This window comes from Ochotona curzoniae, unplaced genomic scaffold, assembly GCF_017591425.1.
Source record: "Ochotona curzoniae isolate NIBS_2020 unplaced genomic scaffold, NIBS_Ocur_1.0 patch260, whole genome shotgun sequence".
NCBI classification, from domain to species: Eukaryota; Metazoa; Chordata; class Mammalia; order Lagomorpha; family Ochotonidae; genus Ochotona; species Ochotona curzoniae.
Genome location: NW_024466818.1, coordinates 348,781 through 376,424, shown reverse-complemented (window position 1 = coordinate 376,424; position 27,644 = coordinate 348,781). Strand labels below are relative to the sequence as shown.

General features: G+C 60.2%; 1 protein-coding gene across 1 annotated transcript; it reads left to right on the top strand.

Annotated features, from left to right (window-relative positions):
• The first annotated feature begins 502 nt into the window (after nt 1-502).
• Nucleotides 503-27,536, top strand: SYMPK (symplekin). The gene is made up of 27 exons (XM_040996266.1): nt 503-632; nt 3,284-3,407; nt 3,536-3,601; nt 4,682-4,735; nt 4,830-4,903; nt 6,300-6,426; nt 6,808-7,057; nt 9,202-9,372; nt 10,531-10,770; nt 12,057-12,211; nt 13,689-13,839; nt 15,601-15,805; nt 16,521-16,671; nt 17,567-17,802; nt 19,383-19,464; nt 19,551-19,664; nt 20,303-20,450; nt 21,108-21,268; nt 22,109-22,217; nt 22,429-22,529; nt 22,968-23,058; nt 23,308-23,409; nt 25,416-25,603; nt 26,266-26,442; nt 26,562-26,657; nt 26,867-27,244; nt 27,350-27,536. The coding sequence occupies exons 2-27, from the start codon at nt 3,303-3,305 to the stop codon at nt 27,485-27,487; spliced, it is 3,870 nt and encodes a 1,289-aa protein (XP_040852200.1). The 5' UTR covers nt 503-632; nt 3,284-3,302; the 3' UTR covers nt 27,488-27,536.
• Nucleotides 27,537-27,644: the final 108 nt, after the last annotated feature.

The window sequence follows — 27,644 nt, the reverse complement described above, 5'->3', positions numbered from 1 at the left end:
TGACCACCTGAGGGCGAGAAGCCAGAGCCCAGCATGACTGCGGCGGAAGACGAGAGGGTGGGGAGCGCGCTCCTGGGTTAGCTGCTAGGTCACCATGAGGACCCCTAAGAGACTGCATAGGACCAACGGGGGAGACAGACTTCCGACGGGTGGAAACACTCCAGACGAGGTACAAAATCAGGGTCCGAAATGAGAAGGAGCGGGGATTCCGCTCAAACCTCAGCTGGGCAACACACCACCTCCAAAACCCAGGAGCTTCGCTGCCCCGGCCACGTTCGGACACCAGCCAGCCAACCAGCCAACCAGCCAACCAGCCAGCCAGCTAGCCGTCCAGGCGCTCGCAACCACCGTGGACTCCAATTCCCAGAAGCCTCAACTACCAGTTCCGCCGTCGCCTTGAGCAGAAGCACTCCATTTCCCAGGAGGCCTAAAAACCGACGGCCGGAAATGGCAGGAGGAGGAGGAGGAGGGAGAGGCGGAGTCGGGCCGCGGTCTGGACTCCATTTCCCGGCCGCCCTGCAGGTGTGGCGCGTGCGCGCTGTCCCCTTGGTGGACGGAAGATGGCGGCGATGGCGGCGTCTGCGAAGAGGCGCTGCTGAGGGGGCGCGAGGGGGACGGAGGCCCGAGCCGCGGTGAGCGGGACACGGGCGTCAGGGCCTCGGGGGTGAGGGCAGCGGAGGGGCGCGGGCACAGGCACGGGCAGGGTCGGGCGGCGTTCGGGACTCTGCGCTCCTCCCTGCCCCCCATCCCTGCTGGGGACCCCTTCCTCTGGGCTCGCCCTCGAGGGGGGCCAAGTTCCAACGTGGCCCCTCCAGGGGAGAGCGCGTCAGCCCGCAGCCCTTGGTGGGCTCGGCCCGGCGTCTGCGCCCCTGCTCCGCGCCGCGCGCCTTCCCGCGTCGGAGGGGTTTTGCACGGGCAGCCCTCCGTTGCCCGTTACGTCCTTTTCATCCTATCCTTGCCTGGCTAACTCCTATCCATCCTTTGGCCTGGACGCCCACTCTCACGTCACTTCCTCTGCCAGGCCCCCCCACCGCCTTGCCTTCCCACTTTCCCACCTTCCCACTTTCCCTCCTTCCGTTCCCACGTCTTGCCAGGGAACCCTCTTCCATCGGCCACCGTCCCTTGCCTCCTTCTCACAGTTTAAACCTTCATTTCCGCGTTGACTGATGGATGCCTGACCCTGAACTGGGGCTGGAACGCACTGTGTCCGTGCTCCCAGCTGTCATGCCCAGTTTGTGTTAATTAAATGAATGAATGAATGAAAAATCCTCCTTCAGGGGTAAAACTGGTTGTCCACCATGTGGTGGCAGGTGCGCTGGGATACTGGCTACTGTTCCTCGTTGTCAGACAGAAAACACTGGGGTACATCCTTGTAATAAAGCAGTGTATCATGGGAGGAATGGAGGAGACAGCCAAGGTGACAGGGGCAGGTGTGTCCCCGACCCAGTGGGCTTCCCAGAGGATGGCCCTGTGTGGCTTAACGACAGACATGTTTTAGGAAACGGGTTCTTGAGCGATTTTTTTTGAAAATGACTTATTTATTTTTATTGGAAAGGCAAACGTTACAGAGAGAAAGAAAGAAATATTTTCAGTCCTCTGGTTCACTCCCCAAATGGCTGCGACAGCCAGAGCTGAGCCAATCTGAAACCAAGAGCCCCTCTCAGATCTCCCATGCAGGTGCAGGGTCCCACAAAGCTTTGGGCCGTCTTCCATTGCTTTCCCAGGCCACAAGCAGGGAGCTGGATGGGAAGTGGAGCAGCTGGGACATGAACTGGCACTCATAGGGAATGCTGGTACCTGCAAACAGAGGGGTGAGCCAGTTGAGCCGTCACATGGTGTGTGTCTGTGGAGGGGTGGCACCCCTAGGCTGCTTCTGTGTGAACCTCATAACGTGCCTTTGCCCAAACGTATGGGCTGCTGCCGGCGTGCAGGGCGTGTGTTTTCATAGTAAGCTTGATGTGTACTCTGACATGGTGGTGACAAGTGTAATGTGAATACGTAATCTGGTAACCTATTCAGAAAGGGAATATGGATCTGCCTTAAAAAATAAGTAAGTAAATGCAAGGACAGCCCAGAAATGAGAGGAAGCTGCTTCTCTTTGGGTCTCAGTGTGTCGTCATGTGTCCAGTGGCCATGAGGGCAGTGTCGCTGCTGCACCCCTTGGCCTGCCAGGGGGAGGTGGGGGCGGGGACGGGAACGCACCGTGGCTGTCAGCACCCAGTGGTCAGGTCTGCCACGGCCACCTGTTTCCCCAGGACTTGACCTTCCTAGCCTTCAATTTCCTCCTCTGTAAATGGAGTTCCTAGGATCCTGTGTGTGGCACAGTGGGAAAGACCCTGCACAGCCCATATGTGAGTGCCAAGTTTGACTTCCTAGCTCATGTCCCAGATGACAGCAGGTGCTGGCTCAAATTTGCTCCAGTCCCTATTAGTTCCAGGCACTTGGTTTCAATTTGACGCCTAACCAGTGGGTGCAAGACCTGTCTCTAGTCAGTTACAATGTAAAACATCGCATCTGGTGTGTGGAGTGTATAGAACATTAGAATTGCCTTGGGTAACAGTTAAATGTAGCATTAGCTGTTATTTTAGGGCAGGGATCCAGAGGCCTGTGGGAGGGGAGTTTTTTCCTGCATCTTGGCGCACACAGCAGATGTGTCAAGCACACAGTAGGCGCCAAGTATTTTCCATGCTGAGGATGTTGGAATCCAGCCACTGGGAAAGCCCTGCTTCCCTGGAGCTTACAGATGAGCTGCGTGTCTGTGTCTATGCTGGGTGACCCATGCAGCCCACTCAGGGACCCAGACGGCCCCACCCATGGTGGCCATTTGGAGAGTAAATCAGCCAGTGGACGACCTCTCTCTCTGCCTTTCAAAGTCAATAAACAAATCAATCTTGAAGGAAAATAACGCAGTTTGCTGAGGCATCCTGGCCGGAGTCTAGCTCAGGTAGGCAGCTAGGAGGGCTGGAGGCAGCCAGCTGCTGTGTGCCCCCGTTGGGTGAGGCGGTCAGGCCGTGCTTGGGGTCAGCTTCCCACATGTAAAGTCCTGGAGATGAGGCCTTGAGCTTGGCCTCTGACTTCAGGAACAGTAGGCACCCTCTCCCACCCCCAAGCACAAGCCCGGAGCACAGACCCTGGTCACGGGGGGGCAGGGGCTTTGAAGGGGTAGGCAGAGCAAGCACAGGCTGGGAAGGTGGCAGGCGCCGCTTGTGGGTGCTATGGCGGAGCAGGCCAGGCCAGTCTGTCCACAGCTTGCCCAGAGCGTAACCTGCCTCTTCTTTCCCAGGGAGCCTCTGACGGCAGCCATGGCGACGGGCAGCGGGGACAGTGTCACCCGCCGGAGTGTGGCGTCGCAGTTTTTCACCCAAGAGGAGGGCCCAGGCATCGATGGCATGACCACCTCAGAGCGGGTAAGTGCGACGTGAGGGACTTCGCACAGGGGCCTGGACACCTGGCGTCCCCGGATGACCTGGCCCTGGGGGCCTGAGCCGGCAAGGCCAGCTCAGTCACCTGGTCACCTGTGCATCCCTCCTTGCAGGTAGTGGATCTCCTGAACCAGGCAGCGCTGATCACCAATGATTCGAAGATCACCGTGCTCAGACAGGTGAGGGTCGGGGACCGGAATCTGTGACAACTTGGGGAATGGCACTCCAGTGTCCCCACCTAAGCCGGGAGTGTGTGCCTGCCCTGGTGGCCAAGCTGCACTAAGTTCTGTAAGACGGGAGGGTTCCACTTACATTGTCCCAAAAGCAGCAGGCTCCAGGGCCAGGTCGTTCGTACAGGGTGCCGTGCTCATCCTCGCAGCGCTGCGTTTCCGCCCTGTCAGAGTACAGTCTGGAGTAGGTTCCTGTCATCCCCAGGCCTGGTGACCCCCACGGAGAAGGGGATGGAGCCCTGAGGCCAGTCCTGCCCCAGCTGAGGGAAGTGGTTCAGAGAGGGCTTCCTGGAGGAAGAGGAAGAGAAAGGGTTCTGAGGCTGATGACATGAAAGGGTGTGCAGAGGCCCAGGGGCGTGCGCAGCTTGGGCACTGGACCTGGTTCTGAGTGGGAGGCAGAGGGACCCCTAGAACCCAGAGGTGGCAGGGTGGGGGTCAGGGGACCCTGGGAGACTGCAGTGGTGCTGTGCATTCGGCTGTGGCCCCGGGAGCTGACTCCGTATCTGCAGTAGAGTGGATACTGATGTGCTCCCTGCAGATGACAGATCAGTCATTGGGCAACAGCACCTTGAGGTCCAGGAGCAGGGGTCCTGGCTGGCCCAGGTCGGTGTGGGGTGTCCTTGGCAAGAGCTGACTGCAAAGAGCCTGTTGGTCCATGGGTGTCAGGAGATGGTTGTCACTGTCACAGGACGCCTGTTGGACCACGGTGTTGTGGTCAGGGGCCACCTAAGGCAGGGGAAGCACTGGGGTTACCCCCCCCCCCAATCAGGTCCTTACTGCCTGCCGGGACCTGCACTTTGTTGGCTCCCGTGGAGGTCCCCTGACAGCCTTGTGAGCTGATGTTTAAGGTTCCATTTTACAGAAGCATAAGCTGAGGCTCAGAGAGAGGAGGCTGCCGGACCAGGACTGACCTGGGGGTATCCCAGAGCCAGTACTGGGGCTAAGCTGCTGCTGCCCGCCCTGTGCCTTCACCCACGTGTCAGTGCTGTTGCCATGGTATCTTCCTTCCCCCCCTCCCCAACCCTCCAGGTCCAGGAGCTGATCATCAACAAAGACCCCACGCTGCTGGACAACTTTCTGGATGTAAGGGACAAGGGGATGGCCGAGGGCCTTGGGTGGGGCTGCACGAGGATCCTGGTCCAGCCCCTCACTGATGGCCCTTTTCTGGCCTTGGCAGGAGATCATCGCTTTCCAAGCAGACAAGTCGATCGAAGTGCGGAAATTTGTCATCGGCTTCATCGAGGAGGCATGGTACGGGAGAGCTCAGGGGCCCTGCTGGGTCTGCCCTGGAGGAGCTGGCCTCCTGGCTCCTGGCCGCTCTCCCTCACTTCTGGGGTGCTTGCTCAGCTGGCCCTCTCCTGTGTAGCCCTCCAGCCTCTGGTTCCCAGCCTGCGCTGTGGTTGCTGTAATGACTCAGGCTGATGGGAGCAGCCTGGTAATGCTCTTCCCCTGGAGAGGGTGTCTCTACTCAGTGGGCAGGGCACGCGGGGATGGGCCCTGCTGGATGCTCAGTGTACTTTGCACGGTCACGTGCCCACCCTGAGTTAGGTGCCTTCAGGGCTTGTCCCCCGCTGTCCTCACGGTGGGTGCCCGGGTCACTGTCTTCTCACGGAGGAGGAGGCTGAGGTTCAGAACACTGAGTGACTTGGCCATGTCGCTGCCTCCTTGTCCATGAATCATTTGCTGGGAGCTGCAATTGGCAGGAGTGAGCCATACCCTGCCATCCTGCCCCTGGCTTGGTGTTCTGCTTGCTGGGCACTTTCTTAGACGCTGGACCCTCTTTGTTAGTCAGCCCTGCGCATACTACCATGCAGGGCTTCCCTGACCCTGTAACCCAGGCTGAAACTAAGGCCTGGGAGTTTCCTTAGGATCACATGACTGGTTCCGGAAGTAGAGCCATGTCTGAGGTTCCTGAGCTTGCTGATTCACCAGCACAGTTGCTGGGATCTTTTCTTTGAATTCACACACACACACACACACACACACCCCACCACCACCACCACCACCCCCCCACCCCCCCCAGACTGGCAGCAGACCTGCCGTGCCCCTTGCCTGTTGTAACCAGCATTTGTGTCAGGCTGTAGGGGCAGCAGAGAGCTAAAGCAGCAGGTGCTGGCTAGCTGCTTAACAGCGCTGGCCTGGCGTCTCCTGGTTGTGGCCCCCTGAGTGACGGCCTGATTTGCATTGTTACCTCCCCTGTGCTGAGCTTGGGGCTGGCCTTGTCACTGTTCATGCTCAACCGAGTCCTTTGTGGCTCCCCTTGGCGACAGGCAGTGCCCCAAAGGGTGGCCGTTTTCAGAGTCCTCAGGCCGCCCGGCATCACTGGCTCACTGCAGTTCCCACAGTCACCTGGTGGCCTCCCTACCCCTGGGTGCAGCCTAAAGAGGTGCCATGCTTCGTGCCCGGCTTCCAGGTGGGCTGGCAGCCGAGACAGCTACCCCCTCCATCCCAGTGCCCTTCCCTGTTGGGCCCCAGACTCCCACCCCCCAAAATATCCCCCTCCCCTCCACACACCCCTAAGGCGGCCTTGCCTTGTCCCCCTGCCCCCCCACCCTAAGGCGGCCTTGCATTGCCCCCCTGCCCTAAGGCGGCCTTGCCTTGTCCACCTGCCCTAAGGCGGCCTTGCCTTGTCCCCCTCCCTCCACAGCAAGCGAGACATCGAGTTGCTCCTGAAGCTGATCGCGAACCTCAACATGCTACTGAGGGACGAGAACGTGAACGTGGTGAAGAAGGCCATCCTGACCATGACCCAGCTCTACAAGGTGGCCCTGCAGGTGCGTGCCCGCCCCCGCCCCCAGGGCATCTTGCCCCCAGGCCTCAGTCACCCACAAGCCTCGGTGTTGAGGGCCGACTGCAGGTGGGTCAGTGGGAGCGGAGAGCGAGCGGGTCCGGCATTGTCCTCTGAGTGAGGAAGTTGCCTAGAGCACGTTGGTTTATTCATTCCCCAAACGCTGAGCGCAGGGCTGGCCGACACGTCTCGGCTCCCTGCGGGCCCTGCCCCCAACGTCGCCCAGTGCTGGGCTGGGGCTGAGCTGTGCCACAGTCACTGTGACCCAGAACGAATGGGCAGCTTGTTGTTGGGTCTCTGGGTGGTAATGAAGGGTGCTGGTGGCTGACGTGCCGTCTCCCTCTCCATCTCTGCGCTCCCCCTGCAGTGGATGGTGAAGTCGCGGGTCATCAGTGAGCTCCAGGAGGCCTGCTGGGACATGGTGTCCGCCATGGCCGGGGACATCATCCTGCTGTTGGACTCCGACAACGACGGCATCCGCACCCACGCCATCAAGTTCGTGGAGGGCCTCATTGTGACCCTCTCCCCTCGCATGGCCGACTCCGAGATTCCCCGACGCCAGGAGCATGACATCAGCCTGGACCGCGTGCCCCGGGACCACCCCTACATCCAGTACAGTGAGTGCCGGCCAGCGACGGAGCCGTCCGTGGGCGCCGCACCTGCTCCTGCGCCCCTCCCTCGCCCCCTTGGTCTGCCTTGGCTTTATGTTCTAGTTCTCTGAAAGGTGAAGGTACAGAGAGGAAGAGAGAGTGAGAGAGAGCTTCACTCGTTGGTTTCATTCCCCACATGGCCTCGTGAGCCAGGGTTGGCCCAAGCCACAGCTAGGATTCTGGAGCTCCATCCTGGTCTCCCATGTGCGTGCAGGGGCACAGGTGCTTGGGCCGTGCTCCACTGCTGCTCAGGCATCTTAGCTGTGGAGCAGCTGGGTCGGAAGTGGAGCAGCTGGGACTTGAACCATGCTTTTGAGATGCTGGCAGCTTTGGCAGTGGTTTGACTTGCTGCGTACACTGCTGGCCCCTCTGAACTTCATTTGCTGGTGAACTATATTTTGTTGTTTCTGTAAATTGAAAAGCGAATAAATTAATGTTAATTTTCTCCCCCAAAAGATTAAATAAGGGGCCTGGTACAATAGTCAGCTAAATCTTTCCATGCATTGGGATTCCACATGGCCTCTGGTTTGTGTCCTGGCTGCTGCACTTTCCATCCAGCTCCCTGCTTGTGGCCTGGCAAAGCAGTCAAGGACGGCCCAAAGCCTTGGGACCCTGCACCCGTGTGGGAGACCCGGAAGAGGCTCCTGGCTTCAGATTGGCTCAGCTCCAGCTGTTGTGACCATTCAGGGAGTGAACCAGCAGATGGAAGATCTTTTTGTCTGTCACTGCCTCTCTGTAAATCTGCCTTTCCAGTAAAAATAAATCTTAAAAAAAAAAAAGAATAAACAAAGGTGTGGTATCGCACACTCTGGTTTCCTCCCGATGTTGGGGCATCAGTAGGTGAGCAGAGAGCGGGGGAGTGGCAGCCTTGCTCCAGCCCCGCTCCCACGGGCAGTCACTGGTGACGCTGGGTTTCCTCTCCTTCAGCCCCCTGCTTTTCTGTTCCTTGTGTCCTCATTCAGCTATGTTTGACAAAAGTATTTGTCTCTTGGTTACTTTGTTTCCCTTTGTGTTCACAAGGCCAGGCCTGTGTTGTTTCGGCTGAGAGCACAGCATGGTGGTCTTGGCTCCACTCGGGAGCAGGCTCTGGGCTCTCAGTTTTCATACTGGTGATGGGGTGGTCCTCACTGGAGCATCCACGTGAGGTGTCGAGTTGCGTATGGCAGCAGAGCGTGGCGTACCTGCGTGGGCTGGGCACGTGTAGCTTCCTGCCTGCTCAGCAGCCTCCCCGTCCACTAGGCAGCAGCCTCCTCCAGGAGGAGCCCACGAATTGGCCGCACTGAGGTCGCAGTTAGGTCACCGTCCAGCAGTTCTGTCATTCACTCTTTCAGATGGAGCACTTGAGGTGTTTTGTGTGGAAGATGTCTAGAAAGATGGGCTCCACATTTTCTGTTGTTGTTAAATTTAAAAGTAAATGCTCGGGCAGCAGCGCCAGTAACGTGGAGAGTAACCGGCAGGAGACCAGTGATGGTGGAAGTCTCTGTGAAGTCTGACTTTATTGCTCCTTCATCTCTCCTTATCCCCATATCCTCCCCCCATATCCTCATTTAGCAGGATATTGGATAAAAAAAGAGTCCACCTAGTCTAGGTGTTTTTAGCCACAAGCCCAGTTCCTGTTCCTGTCCATGCCAACAAGCATTAAACTTAGCCCACAACAAGTATCTGTATTTATTTATTTGAAAGACAGTTACAAGAGGGGGGAGACACAGAGAGAGAAATCTTTAGTCAGTCGGTTCACTCCAGGAGCCTCCAATTTCATCGGGGTCTGTCATGAGTGCAGGAGCCCAAGGACTTGGACCATCAGGCGCTGCTTTCCCGGGCACATCAGCAGGACCTGGACTGGTTCCCAGCCAGGGCACGGACGTCACAGCTGGCAGCTCGGCCCACTGCCCCGCGGTGCTGGCCCTCAAGGCCTCTTGATGTCACTCCCTTGAAGTATCCCTGTGCTCACTGGTGGTCTCGTGGAACCTGTCACCCTGTTTGTTTTTCCTGCTGTGTGTAGCCATCCAGATAGCAGGTTCTCTTTTAGCTTTCCCCCCCAGACCAGCCTGTCCCCCCCTCACATCCCCGGGAGAACAGGCCTGCTGACGGCTTCTGGGTCCTTCCTCCAGATCTGCTGTGGGAAGAGGGCAAGGCCGCCCTGGAGCAGCTGCTTAAGTTCATGGTGCACCCGGCCATCTCCTCCATCAACCTGACCACGGCCCTGGGCTCCCTCGCCAACATCGCCCGCCAGAGACCCATGTTCATGTCCGAGGTGATCCAGGCCTATGAGACCCTGCACGGTAGGTGAATGCCCCCCTACACCGCACCCCCTTCACCTCCTTGAGCAGACATGAGCCAGGTGCCGCGCCCCGGAGTGCTCAGCAGCCTAGCAGGATGTGGGCACAAGGGTGGGGTTCCCTGTGTGTGGGGGGGTTGCTTCAGTATTGGACAGAGCCCTGGTTCCAAGGCAGCGCTGGAACCATGCTAAGTGCAGGCGGATCTGAGAACCACAAGTCCTTCTGGAGAGTTCAGCCTCTGCCTCACCACCCCAGGCTGCCGAAAAACTGAGGGCAGATGTCCCATGGAGGGACGTGGGGGCCCTGGCTTCTCTGGGCTCGGAGTGGGAGTGTGCACACGCAGGAGAGCTGTCTCTCCCCTCTTGCCTGTTCCCTTCTTCATATTTACTTCAATCTCTGAATCTTTGATTGGGACCCAGGGCTGACTCCCTGGCCCCCACCTACCCGCAAGGCTCCAGGCTTGCATGCATCCACATAGCAACCCCAGAGGCCAGGGAGGGTCTCCTCCCCAGTCATTCCGGCGGAAGTCCATGGGCCCGCGTTCATTGTTTCTGATTGGCCAAGCCAGATTGTGACCTTGTCTCTGAACCAATCACTGTGACCCAGGGACTGGGGGGTTCTCGCCAGCCCCAGTTCTCCTGCCCGCTTGGACTGAGGATGGATTCAGAATGGTTCCTTCACAGGAGAACAGGAGTGGTGTTGACTGAAAGGGCAGTAGGTGCCGAGCAGGCTCTGGCCCAGACGCGCTTTTGCGCCGGGTGACAGGGGCCGCCCGCTCGTCAAGGTGACCGCCAGATGGTCACACAGGTGGCGGGGGAGGGGACCCGGCCAGGAGCTGTTGCCGTGGTTCAGTTGGGACCTTCTGGAGGTGCTGGTAGCCTTCCCTAGGAGAGGCCTTTGGGGTTGCCAGGGCAGAGGTGCGGGGACCCAAGACGTGCCTACTGAAAGGCACGGTGAGTTTCCCTGTGTTAAGGTGGCCTGGTAGTGGTGGAACACTCAAGGGCCAGCCACACAGTAGGTCTCTGGTCCCAAGAACATCCTCTAGGGGTGCCTGCAGGACCATGGCCCAAGGTTGGGGATGTGAGGTGGGTCCAGCAGCCTCCCCTCGCCGCCCCCCACACACCGTGAGGTCGTCCCGAGCTGCCGCTGCTGTCCCCACAGCCAACCTCCCGCCGACACTGGCCAAGTCCCAGGTGAGCAGCGTCCGCAAGAACCTCAAGCTGCACCTGTTGAGTGTCCTCAAGCACCCGGCCTCCTTGGAGTTCCAGGCCCAGATCACCACCCTGCTGGTGGACCTGGGCACGCCCCAGGCCGAGATCGCCCGTAACATGCCCAGCAGCAGAGACGCCCGCAAGCGGCCCCGGGACGACTCGGATTCTGCGCTGAAGAAGATGAAGCTGGGTGAGCTGTGGGCTGGGCCGGCTGGCGGGGTGGGCGCGGAGCACCTGCCATGCTCGCCTTGCTGTGGGGCTGTCTGCTTGCTTCTCAGGATGGGGGGACTCTTCGAGGAACCCTGGTTCCCCTTGGGTAGGGGATAGTTTTAAAAGTCAACATTTGAGCAAAGAATGTGCCCATTACTACTAGGCAGGTTGATTTTTATTTTTTCTTATGCTTTAAAAAAATTCTCAAGGCCTGTGTTGGTGGCATGCTAGTCCCACCAGAACCGAGCCCAGTACCTCTCCCTCCTCTGTCAGTCCTGGGCTGATGCTGACTGCCAGCTGATGTTTGTCAACCCTGCATGTGGACAGAGAGCCTGCGCGAGGACTCGGGAGACCTCTGCGTGTGCAGAGGGGTGGGCTGGGCAGCTAGTGCAGGGTCAACAGACCGAGTCACTTTCCTTTGCAAGCATCCCCTCCCCCAGCCCCCTCACCAGAGGAGGTCCTTATTTCTTTTACAAAGAAAATTGTTACCAACTATGCCTGTAGCACATGAACCAGCCGCTTCCTGCTGGCTCATGCTCTGCATTCCTGCAGCAGCTGGTGCTGCCAGGCCGAAGCCAGAAGCCAGGTACTCGGTTTTGGCCTCTCTCAGGTTTGACTGACACATCACAGGGTGTCCCCTAGCAGGGGATTTGGGGTGGGGTCGAGACTGGCCCTTAGGTGGAGCAAGCAGCATTCCCACCCTGGCCCCGAACTCACCCCCCCTCACCCCACCATGAGATCCTGACTTCGAGCAAGCTTGTTGATGCTTTGGAAGGCTAAGTTAGGGAAACAGAGTTATCTTCCATCCGCTGGTCCACTCCCCAAGTGCCACAGTGGCTGGAGCTGGACCAGTCCAAAGCCAGGAGCTTCCTCCAGGTCTCCCACATGGGCACAGGGGCCCAAACACTTGGGCCATCCTCCACAGCTTTCCTAGGCGCATGAGCAGAGAGCTGGATCAGAAGTAGAGCAGTCAGGACTTGAACTGGGATCCACATGGGATACTGTGGGCTTAAGCTGCCTGTGACCCAGCGCTGGACCGGAAGTCTGTTAACTAGACATTGTATTCTTCAGGCTTGGTGAGGTCCTCTGAAAGGGGCCCTGCTCGTTCCCATTTGCCAGATGAGGAGCGCTGAGGCCCAGAAAGAGACAGGGAGTTGGCCAAGGCTGTGTGACGCTGTGATGGGGGGGTCAGGATTGCAGCCTGGCTGCTCAGGTCCCTGGGGCTCCGGGGACCGGAGGCAAGCCGCTTTTTCTCCCTGATTCCAGAGCCCAACCTTGGGGAGGATGATGAGGACAAGGACCTGGAGCCAGGCCCGTCGGGGACATCCAAGGCCTCGGCCCAAATCTCAGGCCAGTCTGACACAGACATCACGGCCGAGTTCCTGCAGCCCCTGCTGACGCCCGACAACGTGGCCAATCTGGTGAGGATGGCTGGGCCCCCTTCCCCTGGCACCCGTTCCATGCTGCCCACCTCCGCCTGGTGGCTTCCGTCCTGGGAGGGATGGCCTGGCAGCCCCTCCTGGCTCTGGATGGATGTCTGCTTGTAGCTTACTCCCACCATCCAGCGCCCCAAGTCTCCATCCCACCCCCTTGTTTTCACTCCTACCTCTCCTTTGCCGGGGGACATTTGTTAGCATGATCAGGAACCCCACTAGTTGCTGGGGATTGGGCAGTGGTGGGGAAGGATGGGCAGCGCCCTCCTCAAAGATTGTCTATCCTGAAAAGCCCTCGCCTGGATGACCGACCCTGTGGGAGGGCACCCGTCCTCCCTGAGGCAGTGCCCGTGACTTGGCCCAGAGGCCCTCGCCTCCTCCTCAGCCTCCTCTTAACCTGGGGGTGCCAGGGAACTTGGTTACTGAGTGACATCTGGGTCTCAGGGTCATTAGCTTTCTAAAGATTTATTTTTATTATTTTTTCATTGGAAAGGCAGATATACAGAGAGGAGAGACAGAGAGGAAGATCTTCCATCCGTTTCACTCCCCAAGTGAGCGCAACGGTCGATGCTATGCCGATCCGAAGCCAGGACTTCGGCCCAGCAGGGTCCCAAAGCTTTGGGCCGTCCTCGACTGCTTTCCCAGCCACAGGCAGGGAGCTGGAAGGGAAGCGGGGCTGCCGGGATTAGAACCGGCGCCCATATGGGATCCCGGGCGTGCTAGGCGAGGACCTTAACCACTTGCGCCACTGCGCCGGGCCCAGGGTCATTAGCTTTCAAGATGTGCACTCAAGGTTTGGAATGTGTGGAGAATTTAAAATTGTCTTTGGTTCCCCATTATTAAAATACATGGGTGCTCCGTTAAGGTGCCTGGTTTTGTTTTGTTTATTTGCCTTTGTTTTTGCTTTTGCTTAAAGTTTGTTCTATTTGAGAGAGAGACCTTTCATCTACTGATTCATTCCCCCAGTAGCTGGAATTGCGTCAGGCTGAAGCCAGGAGCCGGCAGCTCACCCAGGTCTCCCCTGAGTGGCAGAGATCCAAGTCCTTGCCTCTAGGCACATCAGCGAGATGTTGCATTGAAAGTGGAGGAGCTGGGACTTGGAACAGATTCTCTGATGCACAGTGCGGGCATGTTGAGCAGTAGCTTAACCTACTACACCACAGCACAAGCTGACTTCTTTTTCAAGTCAGTGTCCAGCCAATAGGGTCTTCCCTGAGTCAGTTTGCCCTCCTGGCCAGGGTACTAGCTCAGCTGCTCCTCAGCCTGGACTGCCCTGAAGGGCCTTGCTCTGAGCTAGCCCACTATTGCCCTTACCTGGTGCCATTTACTCAGCCCTCCAGGCTCAGCCCCTGGTGCCTTCCAGCCCCACGCTGTGCAGTGTGCCCTGAGCACAGTGTCAGTCCCGGCCGTGTCCTGGCCTCGCAGAGCCCGCAGTTAAGGGGTGGCTCTTGTGGCTATCCCCCAGGTCCTCATCAGCATGGTGTACCTGCCCGAGACCATGCCCGCCTCTTTCCAAGCCATCTACACGCCTGTGGAGTCAGCAGGCACTGAAGCCCAGATCAAGCACCTGGCCCGGCTCATGGCCACCCAGATGACAGCTGCCGGCCTGGGGCCTGGTGAGTGACCTGCAGGGGTAGCGGGCTCGGCGGGCGCAGTGCTTGCCGGAAAAGCGCTCCTGCTGGTGGTGGGAGAGCCCACTCGTGGCCCTGCAGGTGAATGACGGGTTCATAGACCCAGAGATTGACACCCCAGGGGTCCCAGACTGCCCGCCCCCCTGCTGCCAGCTGACAGGGGTCGCTTGCCAGCTGTCTCGGCCCCTCACAGTGCGGTGCAGGGTAGCAGCACAGCCGAGGTTTGGTCTGCGTGCACAGGACACGGGACACCCCCACCAGAACCTTCCTGCTGCTTCCCAGGCGAACTCAGGGCAGCCCTTGTAGTCTGTCCTCATCTCCACAGCCCCATGGGTTAGCTTCATCTCTTCTTTCCTGCCCGGGGATCTTTGGGAAGCTCATGGCAGTCGTTCTCCATGGATTGGAAGCATTCTGTATGAGAACACATCTATCATTAAATTCCGTTTTCCATGAAAAAAAAATTTTTTTTTTAAGATTTAATTGTTTCATTGGAAAGTCAAATATACAGAGAGGAGGAGAGGCAGAGAGAAAGATCTTCCATCCAATGATTGACTCCATAAGTGGCCACAGCTGGCAGAACTGAGCTGATCTGGAGCCAGGAGCTCTTCTGGGTCTCCCATGCAGGTGCAGGATCCCAAAGCTTTGGGCCGTCCTCCACTGCTTTCCCAGGCCACAAGCAGGGAGCTGGATGGGAAGCAGGGCCGCCGGGATTAGAACCAGCACCAGTATGGGATCCTGATGTGGTCAAGGTGAGGTCTGTGGCCGCTAGGCCACTGTGCTGGGCCCCCGTTTCCCGTGAACTTCGAGAGAACCTCGATAGTGAGGTCACAGGGAAGCTGACTTCCTTGTCTCGTGTTAATTTTTTTCGTTAGTTGCTGCATAATGATTGCACATATTTACAGAGTCTAGCATGATAATTTGATGATGAAATCAGGAAAATTTCTGTCTTCTTAAATGTTTCTTTGTAACTGGGTCTTCAACCTTCAAACTCTCCTCCGAGTTAGAGCGAGCGAGAGAGAGAGAGTGCTTGAGAGACAGCAAGAGCACGCTTCCACCTGCTGGTTTACTCTGCAAACGTCTGCAACAGGCGGGCTAGGCCAAAGCCAGGGTCTCCCATGTGGTGGCAGGGACCCAAACAGTTGGACCATTTTCTCCTGATAAAGGAACATTATCAGGGAACTGGATTGAAAATGGAGCAGCCAAGACTCAAATTGGCACCTCAGTAGAGGAATGCTATGATGCAAATGGCAGCTTACCCCACTGCACCACAGTGTTAGCCCCCTAGATCCTGTCTTCTAGTTCTTTATAAAATGTATACTAAATTTTTTTTTTTTTAAGATTTTATTTTTTTAAACATTTATTTTATTGGAAAGGAAGATTGGAGAGAGAGACAAAGATCTTTCGTCTGCTGGATCACTCCTCAACATGGCCACAACAACTAAAGTTGAGCCGATCCAAAGCCAGGAAGCCTCTTCGGGGTCTTCCACATGGGTGTCGTGACCCCAGCACCTGAGCCATCCTCTGCTGCTTTCCCAGGCCTTAAGCAGAGAGCTGGATCAAAAGTGGAGCAGCCAGGATGCCAGCACTTGGAGGTGCAGGATTAGCCTGTTGAACCACCACACCGGCACCCAAAACGTGTACTAAATTGCGAACTAGGGTTGGCATTAGAGCTGGGCACACCAGGAGGACCTTGCACGGGGCAGCTGGTGCTGACGTGCCTGCCGTTGACTGTGCCTCCTCCCTCAGGCGTGGAGCAGACCAAGCAGTGCAAAGAAGAGCCCAAGGAGGAGAAGGTGGCGAAGCCCGAGAGCGTCCTCATCAAGCGGCGGCTGTCGGCCCAGGGCCAGGCCATCTCGGTGGTGGGCTCGCTGAGCTCCATGTCACCCCTGGAGGAGGAGGTGCCGCAGGCCAAGAGGAGGCCGGAGCCCATCATCCCTGTCACGCAGCCGCGGTAAGTCCTCCAGGCTGTGAGCCCCGCCTCCGGCTGCACCCCGTGTGCGAGCCCTGAGGGTGGTCTGACAGCAGGCCCAGCCAGGTTCTCTGCCATTCCAGAGCCCTTGCTGGTAACCCTGGGATCTTCTTTATTTGTATTGGAAAGGCAGCTGTGCAGAGAGGAGAGATGAATCTTCTGTCCGCTGGTTCGCTCCCCAAATGACCACAATGGCTGGAGCTGAGCCATTCCAAAACCAGCAGCCAGGAGCTTCTTCAGGTCTCCCATGTGGGTCCAGGGTCCCAAGGCCTTAGGCCATCCTCCACTGCTTTCCCAGGCCACAGGCAGGGAGCTGGATAGGGAATGGAGCAGCCAAGACATAAACTGGCACCTGCATGGGATCCCGGCGTTTGCAAGGCGACGATTACCCAGTTGAGCCATCACACCAGGCCCTCAGGCTTAGTTTTCTGTAGAAGCGTCCCCTCTCATGTCTGACATTGGGAGAATTCTAGTGGGGAGCAAGTAGCTAAAAAGTGAGTGGCTCTTGGGTTGTGGGGTAATGAGGCCTGGGAAGCATTCCACGCGGTGAGTGCCAATGCTTGTTCCCGTCCTTGTCCTCAGGGCTACCCTCTTCCAGCCTGCAGGGCCAGTGGGGACAGGTGTCTGTGTGTGGCCAGCCCGGCCTGGGCTGCAGGGGGGCTCTCGTTACCGTCTCTGTGTCACTGCTCTCCCACAGGTTGACGGGTGCTGGTGGCCGGAAGAAAATCTTCCGTCTCAGTGATGTGCTCAAGCCCCTGACTGACGCGCAGGTGGAGGCCATGAAGCTGGGCGCCGTGAAGCGGATCTTACGGGCCGAGAAGGCCGTGGCCTGCAGCGGGGCAGCCCAGGTGTGCGCCGGCCCCTCCGCCTGTCCCCACTCCTCAGTGCTGGGCAAGTGCCGGGCCTGGCGCATGGCCACTGCTCCCAGCTCGTATCCGTGTGCCGTGAAGCACGTGGTGGTGGCTGCAGCCTCGCCCTGAGACGTTGGGGGCCACAGATGCACACGTGTGTGGGACGAGCACAGCGCTGGCTGCAGAGGGCACAGGGAGGGCTAGTCAGGGCGGACGGGAAGGGAACAGGGGGGCTAGGTCGGCAGGGCGGACAGGGTGGGTCACCCCTCCAGGTTGATGTCCTGTCAAGGTTGCAGATCCACATCTTCCCTGACCACCCAGTCCTGCTACTTGGAGGATCCCCAGATCCCCGCAGTGGCCAGAGCTGGGGCAAATTGAACCCAGGAGCAGTGAGTCTGATCTGGGCCTCGTAAGTGGGCGCCGTCCTCCGCTGCTTTCCCAGGCCGTGAGCGGGGAGCCAGATCGGAAGTAGAGCAGCTGGGTCACAGATGAGCGCTCACCTTGCCCTCTGACATCACAGGAAGTGGTTGTACCTGCTCCACCACAGCACCGGCCCCTTAAGTTAACTTTTAATTCACTAGAACCTCAGAAATGTCCTCTTAAAAATACTTCCAGCTCTCAGGAACATGCTTCCCTTGGCTGTTCCCTGTACCCCCTCCTCCCCGGGGTAAGCACCTAGATTAGGGGAGTCTTTGAGCTCCTTCCAGGTCCTCCGACTGTAAGCTGGGCTCTGTTCTAGGTAGTGGGTGGTTGTACCCCGCCTTTCTTTCCAGTCTAGCCACACCAGTGAGAGCCTCCCGATCCCGGGCCTGTGGGCTCGCCTGCCTCGCTCCAAGCCGCATCTCCCAGGCAGGAAGAGCAGCAGGGTTTGACGTTCCCCGCTCTCCCGCAGGTGCGTGTGAAGATCCTAGCCAGCCTGGTGACGCAGTTTGACTCGGGGCTGAAGGCCGAGGTACTGTCCTTCATCCTAGAGGACGTGCGGGCCCGCCTGGACCTGGCCTTCGCCTGGCTCTACCAAGAGTACAATGCCTACCTGGCAGCTGGGGCCTCGGGCACCCCGGACAAGTACGAGGACTGCCTCATCCGCCTGCTCTCTGGCCTCCAGGAGAAGCCGGACCCCAAGGATGGGTGAGGGGCGCCCTGTGCCCGCCGGGTCCTGCTCCTTCGGCTGGCCCTTGTCCCTTCCCCTCTGGACCTGTGTGCCCAGTATCAGTGATGGTGCCCACCTTGTGGGCTTCTGGGCACCAGAAATACCCTCACCTGTCTTGCTTCTGTTGGTCTCTGCGTGTTCTCTCTCTCTTTTCTTTACATGAAGAGGTAGAGCAGAGGGCAGAAAGCGGTCTGCCTCATTTGTTGACCCTCCAAATGGCTGCATGGTCAGGGCGGGGCCAGGCTGAAACCAGGAGCCCGGAGCTTCCTCCAGGTCTCTCCTGCACGGGCACAGGGGCCCAAGCACTTGGACCATCTTCTGCTTTCCCAGGCCTGTTAGTAGGGAGCAGGGACGCAAAGTGATACCTGTGACGCAGGAGACAACTTAACCTGGCTGCAGGACACTAGCTTCCACTTTTTTTTTTTTTTTTCTTAAGCTTTACTTGATTGAAGGAGAGACTTGCCCTTCCCTGGTCCATTCCCCAAGTGGCTGCAGTGGCCAGGGCTGGACTAGGTTGAAGCCAGGAGCCTGCAACTCCATCCAGATTGCCCATGTGAGTGGCAGGGACCCAAGCACTCGGGCCATCTGCTGCCTTCCCAGGCACACGAACAGAGAGCTGGATTGGAAGCGGAGGCGCCAAGACCCAAGCCACTGCTCTGATAGGGGTGCCGGCCCTGTAGGCAACAGCTTAGAGCGCTGCGCCACAACCCTGGCTCCTCTCTGCTTATTCCTTGCCTCCGGCTTGCCCACCTGGCATCCTCACAGGAGCCCTGGGAGTAGCTGGGACCATGGACCTGTGTGCCTGTGTGAACACATCCCTACTAAGATGTGTCCACATTTCCCCATCGCACCAGGGTAACAGTCTCATCGGGAAGGCCTGTTGGGCCCAGCACCTTCAGCCTGTTTGCACCCTCCCCCAGGCTAAAGCCACTGTGGCCGACTATTCCTCAAATGTAGGCAATAGAAGGCCTTAGCATCGGGCTGTTGGAATGTTCTCCCCTTGCTCTTGGCATAGCTGGCTTCTCTGTTACTGCCCACTCAAGTGTCATCTTAAGGTGGCCTGTTGTCTCTCCTGTATCTGAAACGGTCCTCCCTGTTCCCTCCTATTGCTGCACTAATATTAGGAATTCCAACTTAAAGAAGAAAAAAAAAAGTTTGTCTTAAATCTACTAGACATCCACTGGGTCACTTCCCAGGTGCTCACGCATTCAGGGCTGGCCAGGCTGAATGCAGGAGCCTGCAGTTCCATCAGGGTCCCCCTGTGTAGGTGGCAGGGGTCCCAGCACCTAGGCCATTGGCTGCGCCTCCCAGGTGCATGTGTGGGAAGCTGGATTGGAAACAGAGGAGCCCAGACTGGAAGTGGCACCCTCACGGGTTGCAGGTGTTGGAAACAGTGCCGTAGCCCCCCAGGTTTTCCCTCTTGACCGTAGGGAGTTCTGCAGGGAAGTGTCTGCCTAGATCACTCCTTTCCCCACACACAGCTTTGTTAAATCAGGCAGGGCGGGCAGTCTAGGCAGCCTTGTGCAGCTGGGCCCTGCTTCTCCCCCTACCCCGGCAGGATCTTCACCAAGGTGGTGCTGGAGGCACCGCTGATCACTGAGAACGCCCTGGAGGTGATCCGCAAGTACTGCGAGGATGAGGTGAGGGGGGCGAGGACGCGTGAGGTGCAGTGACGGCGCAGGCACGTGCCAGGAGCTGAGCTCTCCTGGTCCCTCTCACGCTGCAGAGCCGCACTTACCTGGGCATGTCCACCCTCCGGGACCTGATCTTCAAGCGTCCGTCGCGCCAGTTCCAGTACCTGCACGTCCTCCTGGACCTCAGCTCCCATGAGAAGGACAAGGTGAGCCAGCCCCTACCAGGCCACGCCCTCTGCCCCGAGTGGCCACCTGGCCTCCTCCACAGTCCCTGCCCCATCTGGCTGTGCGCCTAGGCCAGGGACCATTCCAAGGGAGCAAGGCTTCCTGAAGGGAGGAGCCATGTGAGCTGAGAATCGGAACATGGGGAGGTGTTCTCTGCAGGATGAGGGTGTAGCCGTAGTTGAGGCGACCCCTTGACCATTCCCCCTCCAGCCTCTTGCTGGCTCCCTCAGCAGCAAGTGGGAGGAGGCTGTGCACACCTGGCCCAGGTCCTGCCCCTGTGCACCTGCTATGTGCAGGATCCATCCCCACCCCTACTTCTGTCAGGTGGCCTCTGATTAAATGGGGCGTAGCTACAGGCACTCCAGGCTGAGAGCCTCATGTGCCAACTGGCAGAGCCAGGGCAGTGTGGCAGCAGTGCTGCGTTGGGGGAACCCCAGGAAGCGGCAGCTCCCCTGAGCATTGTAAGCAAGGCAGAGGGCAGCAGTACACGGGGCTGACAAGATGCAGATGGTTGGTGCATGGCCTGCCTTGGGCTAGGGGGTGCCCTGTCACTGCAACCAGTCCAGACAGGGGTCTCAGCTGCCCCTCGCTTCCTTGCCCGCACCCCTGCTGCCCTCAGGTGCGCTCCCAGGCCCTGCTCTTCATCAAGCGCATGTACGAGAAGGAGCAGCTGCGAGAGTATGTGGAGAAGTTCGCCCTCAACTACCTGCAGCTCTTGGTCCATCCCAACCCACCATCTGTGCTGTTTGGCGCCGACAAGGACACAGGTGGGGCGCAGGTTCATGGGGCGTGGCCCAAGCACCTGCTGGAGCCCAAGCCTGGGCCACAGGAACAGCCAGAGATGGTCAGCCCAGGGGACAAGGGCCTCCGACTCACCTACAAGGGCCAGGCTGGGCCACCCCAGAGACCAGAACCCTCGCCAAAGCCCCAGCCTCACCCCCCCACCCCCACTCCAGAACTGTAGAGTGGCACCTGGGCCCCCAGTAAAGGGACAGTTGAATGGGAAGGTCTGAGATCGGGATGTGGAGCACAGGAGTGCCAGGGCAGCTTGGAAGTGGAAGGCCTTCCCAGGAGACATGCAAGGGCACCGCCAGCATGGCCAGTTGTAAGAGCAAGGGGGCACTCGGGGACCAGTGCAGGTGGCATGTGACCCGAAGAAGGGGCCCCTGGGATAGGCGAGGGGGGTCCTCACCAGAGGAGGGGGCTTCGTCCCTGAGGGCCAGGCAGCGGGGGGGACGGAGTCTCGTGAGGAAGGTCCTCCCCACTGCTTGGGACGCTGGGAAGCCTCGTCCTGCACTGGCCACCTCCCCATCCCAGAACGGTTTGCTTCCTGACCCCAGTCCCCTGCTGCTGCCTCCCCTTGCCCCCGCTCCCTGAGGAGGGACAGCCTGGGCCCGCCTGATGACGGTCCTTGCCCCTGTCAGAGGTGGCCGCACCCTGGACCGAGGAGACGGTGAAGCAGTGTCTGTACCTGTACCTGGCCCTCTTGCCCCAGAACCACAAGCTGATCCATGAGCTGGCGGCCGTCTACACTGAGGCCATCGCCGACATCAAGCGCACGGTGCTCAGGGTCATCGAGCAGCCGGTGAGGCCCCAGGCCGGGCAGGACTGAGTCCCTGACTGCTCTTCACATGGTATCCCTGTGACATCCCTGCAGCACCTGTGCCAGCTCAGAGGGTGTGGGGCCCACGTGTCACCCACCAGCCCTGCGGGTGACAGCACAGTGGGCCCTGCTCAGTGCCTGGGGGGACAGCCCTGGATCCTGCCCTGCTTCCCTCTTTCGCTCAGCGCCTCTTATTGCCTTCAGTAAGAGGGGTGCTCATCCAGCATGGGCCTAGGACCTCCTGGAACTCTCGCACGTAAGCCTCTAAGCCAGAGGCGCCAGCGGGCAGGACCCTCTGCCTGCTGCCAGACGACCCCGGTGAGGGGTGACTTGGCGCTGCCTGCCTTCTTCCTCGCAACGGGTGGACAGGAGTCGGCTGCCCTGACACTAGTGATGTGAAAGGAAGTGGCCTCATCCCCACGTGCCTGCCACCCACTTTCAGTGCTTTCCTCAGCCAGTGTGTGTGGCAAGCTAGCTGCAGGACAGCGAGCCCCTGGGGGCAGAGGCTGGCATTTCATTCATACCCAGGGATGCCAACCGGGGAGAGGAGTGGCCTGGCCAGGGTCCCTGGCCGTGGTGCTCATGGTGGGGCCGACTGGGAGCAGCCCAGCCGGGGCAAGGGTGGTCATAGAGGGCGTGGACAGGGGCCAGGCAAGCCTTCCTCAAGACCTGAGACCTCAGGCTGGGTACACCCACACCCACAGCAGAGACGGCGGTCCTCCAGCCTTCCCTGGCCCCTGGCTCTCCAACCTCATCCCCGCAGCTGCCCACCCTCTCCCAGGGCGCCAACCCTGATGCCCCAAAATCCCTCCTTGCCTTCAGATCCGAGGGATGGGCATGAACTCCCCGGAGCTGCTGCTGCTGGTGGAAAACTGTCCCAAGGGGGCAGAGACGCTCGTCACCCGCTGCCTGCACAGCCTCACGGACAAAGGTGGCCCCGCCGTCCCTCCCCCGTGCTCCCCGCCGTCCCTCTTCCTGCCCCCTGCTTCCCACATGCTGGGGAACAGCAGCTGGGTCCCCAGGAGGGTTTTCCCCATCCCAAGAACAGACAGGGTAGAGGCCCAAGAATCCCTGCTGAGCCTGCTCCCCTAAGCCCCGTCTTCCCCTGCCTCCCAACAACCTCCTGCCGCCTCGCCCTGCAGTCCCGCCCTCCCCGGAGCTGGTGAAGCGTGTCCGGGACCTCTACCACAAGCGGCTGCCTGACGTCCGCTTTCTCATCCCAGTGCTGAATGGGCTGGAGAAGGTAGGGGGCTCGGCTGCCGGCTGCCCACCGGCGGGCCTGGTGGGACAGGGAGTCTGTGGAGCAGGTCTAAGACATCTTAGAGACTCCCGGCTCACCCATGAGACAAAGGTCACAGGACTCTCCCATGTGTGTGAACACACATGTGACGTGCCCCAACTGTCCCGAGGTCTGCAGAAGTCCCTTCTTGGGAAGCCCCACTCTGTCTGCTCCCAGGACCTCCATCAGCCAGGGTGACAGGGAGGGGGAGGGTTGGGCTGCCCCTCTGTAGCCTGGCGGGTGAGGGGGCCTGATGGTGAGTGTGTGTGTGTGTTTCAGGAGCACAGGGCCTCAGGTGGGGGGACCACCCCAGGGGGGCGGAGGGGTAGGGTGGGCCCCAGGACACAGTGGCCTGCCCGGAGGGGGGCAGCACAGCTGACTACCGGCCCCATGGCCCTGCAGAAGGAGGTGATCCAGGCCCTGCCGAAGCTCATCAAACTCAACCCGATCGTGGTGAAGGAGGTTTTCAACCGCCTGCTGGGCACCCAGCACGGTAGGCGGGCTCTCTGCCTGGCACTGGGCGCTGGGAGGCCAAAACGGGGAGAAGCCTACAGCTGAGGAAGCTGCAGTGGTGTGGGCTAGGGGAGCCATGCTCGGGGACCAGCCTGTGGGCTCAGGACACCCCAAAGCAGAGCCCACCTCTGCTCCCCTAGATGGCTGCAGTGGGGTGTCCTCCCAGCTCCCTTGGTGCCATTCACCTCTTCCGCCCTGTCTCCCCCCACCCCTGCTCCCCCTGCTGCAGGTGAGGGGAACTCGGCCCTGTCCCCCCTGAACCCCGGAGAGCTCCTCATCGCGCTGCACAACATCGACTCGGTGAAGTGCGACATGAAGTCCATCATCAAAGGTGAGGCTCCTGTCCCCCCAAACCCACCTGACCCCGCCGCCCTCCCATGGTACCTGCCGCTAGCACAGACCCAGGCCGTGGTCCTGGCCACAGCAGCATGGTGTTGGCAGTGAGCTCTGGCTGTCCCCTGTGGTCACCACCCTTGCCAAGCTCTTGCCAGGAATCTGGTGCTCCCTAAAAAGCCTGTGGCCCCTGCTGACCTCAGCACGCCTCCCCTGTGCGCTGACTTCCGTTCTGTGGACAGGAAGCAGAGAGCTCGGAGGTCATGTGACTGTGTCAGGACACCCGACAGCTGAGGCTTGGTGGCCAAGTACCATCAGGTCTCATGAAGGGGCGATGGGGAGGGTCCTGCCCCCGTAGCCACTTTCCCAGAGCTGTTCTCCTCCTACCCTCCCTGTCAGAGGCGGTGGAGGCCTTGCGGTGGCCCTCCCCTGGGGCCAGCTGCCTGTCCCAGGGAGCCCGGAGCAATGGTGGGCCTTTGCTGACTTCCTGGGCGAGTTCTCTTGGGCGGAGATCCACAGCGCAGCAGGCGCTAAAGCCTGGGGAGGGCAGGCTTGCGGGCCCCAGGCTGTGCAGGAGTTCTGGCCCCCTGGTGAACTGAGGCAGGTTGGCCCACTCCACGGCCAGCTCGGCAGCTCCACGGCTCAGTGAAATGCTGCTGGGTTCACTGGCATCCTGTCCCAGCACACGGTGGCCGGCAGAGGTGACAGCAGGTCCCTGTTCCTGTGGGGCGCCATTGGGGTTCGTGGCCTCTCACTCCACAGCAGAGCCACCCCCGACAGCCACTCGTAGTGAAGGCGGGAGCTGTCCGCTTCTCAGGCTGGCCTTTCTGCGGGTGGAGACTCCCCATCAGGAGACCCAGCCCGGCAGTTAGAAAAAGTCACGGTGGGGCAGGGACAGCCCAGAGAGTGGGGCAGGCAGAGCTGCAATGGGGCAGCCACAGGGTCACCTGCCCCAGCCAGGGTGGTGGAGCATAGGGAGGGCTTCTGGAGAAAGGACTGTGCCAGCTGAGACCAGGGAGAGGAGGTAAGCAAAGGGGAGGCAGTCGCTGGACCCCAGACTTGAGGGCAGAGGGGCCCTGATCAGGAGGCGAGGCACAGTTGTAGCTGTGGTCTGTAGTAACAGCCTGGGGCCACCCACATGGAGCTGCACAAGCAGTGGGGAGGGGGCTTGGCCTGGATCCCCTGAGGGCCTCCGGGAGGGCCCGGTCTGGTTTTAACTTCAAGATGTCCCCTTCCCTACAGCCAGTGGCTGTGTGGACTGGGCGGGTGGCTGGGGGGCGTCCCTAGGAGACGGATGCAGTGGGGTGGGACTCAGGGACGGGGGATGTCAGGGGAGGGAGAGTAAGTGAACCCAGGAGTGCCTGGCTGTGTGGAGATGGGGCTTCTAGGGTGGCCCCTGCCTGTCACGCCATCCACCTCACCTCAGCACCCTCACTCTCCAGTGAGCCTCCAGAGGGCTGGGGGCCTCTCTTGTGGCTCAATAAAGACTTATGGCTCACTGACTCAACGTGGCAGTGGTGTTTGGGGGAGCAGCATCTCGTGAGGGTCCAGGGGCTGAGGGAGCACAACCCTTCTGGCAGCCCTCCCGTGTCCCCTCCACATCCCCCCACTGCGCCATCCCCCGCTGTGATGGGCCTCAGGCATCTGGCCGTCTCTCAGCCCCTCAGGGGCCTGCCTCCAGTGCCCAGCTGTGCCAGGGGGCAGGGCACCTTCCTGGCCTCGGCCGTCGTCCCTAGGGGCCAAGAGCTCCCGTCTTTACCCTTTCCCCCTTTCCCAGGGTGGGGGCTCCCCAGTCTCAGGCTTGCCTGTCCTGGGGCAGAGCCTGCAGTTTCCTGAGACCCAGGACCCTGGATGGGGTGGTCTGCTGAGCCAGATAGTGGGGCTGGGGAGTGTCTTCCTGTCTCCCTGGGAGCTTTGGGGGCCTGGCAGCTGGACTGGGGGTGGGGCTTCTGCACCAGGGGGCAGAGGACGGAGGGGACAGGCCCACTCTCCGCCTCCCCGCAGCCACCAACCTGTGCTTCGCGGAGCGGAACGTGTATACGTCGGAGGTGCTGGCCGTGGTGATGCAGCACCTGATGGAGCAGAGCCCCCTGCCCATGCTGCTCATGCGGACTGTCATCCAGGCCCTGACCATGTACCCCCGCCTGGGGGGCTTCGTCATGAACATCCTGTCCCGCCTCATCATGAAGCAGGTAACGCCCCCCACGCCCACCGGCCAGGAGTGGGCCCAGGGAGGGGTCCCTGACTAAGACAGCCACAGGTGCTGAGGGAGTGTCAGGCTTGGGGTGCTCTGTGTCCCAGGGAAGCCACCCTGCCACCAGTGTTCAAGAAATTAGGGCTTGCTTAGAACGAGAGAGTCTGCAAGCAAGCCCCACGTGGGATGCAGGCACAGCTGGCCACATCTGGCTGAGGCAGCGCCGCTGGTTAAGCAGGGCCAATGTCGCCCCCTCGAGGCCGCTGTGGGAATAGGACGAGCTGGTGGCCAAGCCCAGGGAAGATTCTGGTTTTCTTTTTTCTTCCTTGAGAGACAGCTGTCCTCTGCAGCTCGCACTCCCCAAACCCCACAACAGCCAGGGCTGAACCAGGCCAAGCCCGCGATGTAACCCAGGTCTCAGTGGGGTCTCAAGTGGAGACCTAGGCACTGAGCCAGCACGTGCGGGGTGCATAAGACCAGGGAAACAGGGAAGCAAAGTTGGGACACAAACCCTGTCACCCCAGAGCAGGTTCTGGGTGGCCCACATGAGGCTCCGGCGGCCAGGGCTGGGAATCCCAAGTCCTCAGAAGGAGGTCTGGGGCTGTGCCGACCCCAGAGGTAGCTGGTGTGGCCCGCGTGGCCCCTCCGTGTCCTGTGCAGGTGTGGAAGTACCCCAAGGTGTGGGAAGGCTTCATCAAGTGCTGCCAGCGCACCAAGCCCCAGAGCTTCCAGGTCATCCTGCAGCTGCCGCCGCAGCAGTTGGGGGCCGTCTTCGACAAGTGCCCAGAGCTCCGCGAGCCCCTGCTGGCACATGTGCGGTCCTTCACCCCCCACCAGGTACCCCACGTGGTGCTGGGGGCGGGTATCCCAGGGCTCCAGCCGCCCGGTGCTGGGAAGAGGGGGTGTCCAGCTGCAAGGGGCAGCTCTCTCCATGGCCCCCCTCGCTCTCCACCCAGCAAGCACACATCCCCAACTCCATCATGGCTATCCTGGAAGCCAGTGGCAAGCAGGAGCCGGAGGGCAAGGAGGCAGCTGCGGGCCCCATGGAGGAGGTGAGGTTCCCCCAGCCCCACCGTACAGCTCCTTCTCCGTGCTCCCCCCATGCTCCACTGGGCTGCCAGCTGCCCCTGCTCCAGAGGGGTGGGGGGTCCTGTCCCTTGCTGCCTCTTTCCTTGCACCCACCTTGCCTGCTTCCTCCTGTCGGCCCTGGCTCCCCTTCCCGCTGTCTTCTGAGTTCCTGTGTACCCATCCCCAAACCCAGGATGACCTGGAGAGCCTGGCACTGGCCCCCACCCCAGCCCCGGCCCCGGCTCCGACTCCATCCCCGGCCCCGACCCCGCGGCCGCCTCAGGACCTCATCGGCCTGCGGCTGGCTCAGGAGAAGGCCTTAAAGCGGCAGCTGGAGGAGGAGAAGCTGAAGCCAGGGGGAGCGGGAGCCCCATCTTCCTCTGCCGCCGCTGCCTCCTCTTCCTCCTCCTCCTCGGCCCGGTCGGGCCCTCCCCCCTCGGAAGAAGCCATGGACTTCCGGGAGGAGGGGCCGGAGTGTGAGACCCCAGGCATCTTCATCAGCGTGGATGGCGAGTCGGGCCTGAGTGAGGCGGCGCTGCTCGACTCCAGCCTTGAGGGACCCCTGCCCAAGGTAGAGGGATGCCCTCCCACACACGCCCTGGGGCTGAGCAGGGAGGCACTGGTGCGGGCCGGGGCTGAAGGGGCGCTGGGCGCGCCTGGCCTTCTGCTTTTCCAGGAGGCAGCGCCGAGCGGGCTCACCTCGAAGGAGGAGAGGAGCCCCCAGACCCTCACCGCTGCCGGAGAGGACGCCGTGAAGACCCCCAGCCCTGCCGCGGAGGACGCCGGGGAGCCTGAGGCCAAGGGGAACAGCTGACGGGCCAAGGGGGCTGGTGCTTTGCCTTAAATAAAATAAAGGAATGGTGCCCCCGGGCGTGGGTGTTGTGTCTGCGCGTGCTGGCAGGTGCAAGGCTGCGGCTGCGGCTGCGCAGACGTCGCACGGGCCCCTACCCTGGTAACGGCCCTCCCTCCGG

What these genes read in the sequence shown, in the direction of transcription:
- SYMPK (XM_040996266.1), top strand. Translation starts at nt 3,303, where the DNA reads ATGGCGACGGGCAGCGGGGACAGTGTCACCCGCCGGAGTGTGGCGTCG. An exon ending in CCGACAACGTGGCCAATCTG is followed by an intron (nt 12,212 to 13,688) that starts GTGAGGATGGCT and finishes GCTATCCCCCAG; the next exon opens with GTCCTCATCAGCATGGTGTA. An exon ending in AAGCCGGACCCCAAGGATGG is followed by an intron (nt 17,803 to 19,382) that starts GTGAGGGGCGCC and finishes CTACCCCGGCAG; the next exon opens with GATCTTCACCAAGGTGGTGC.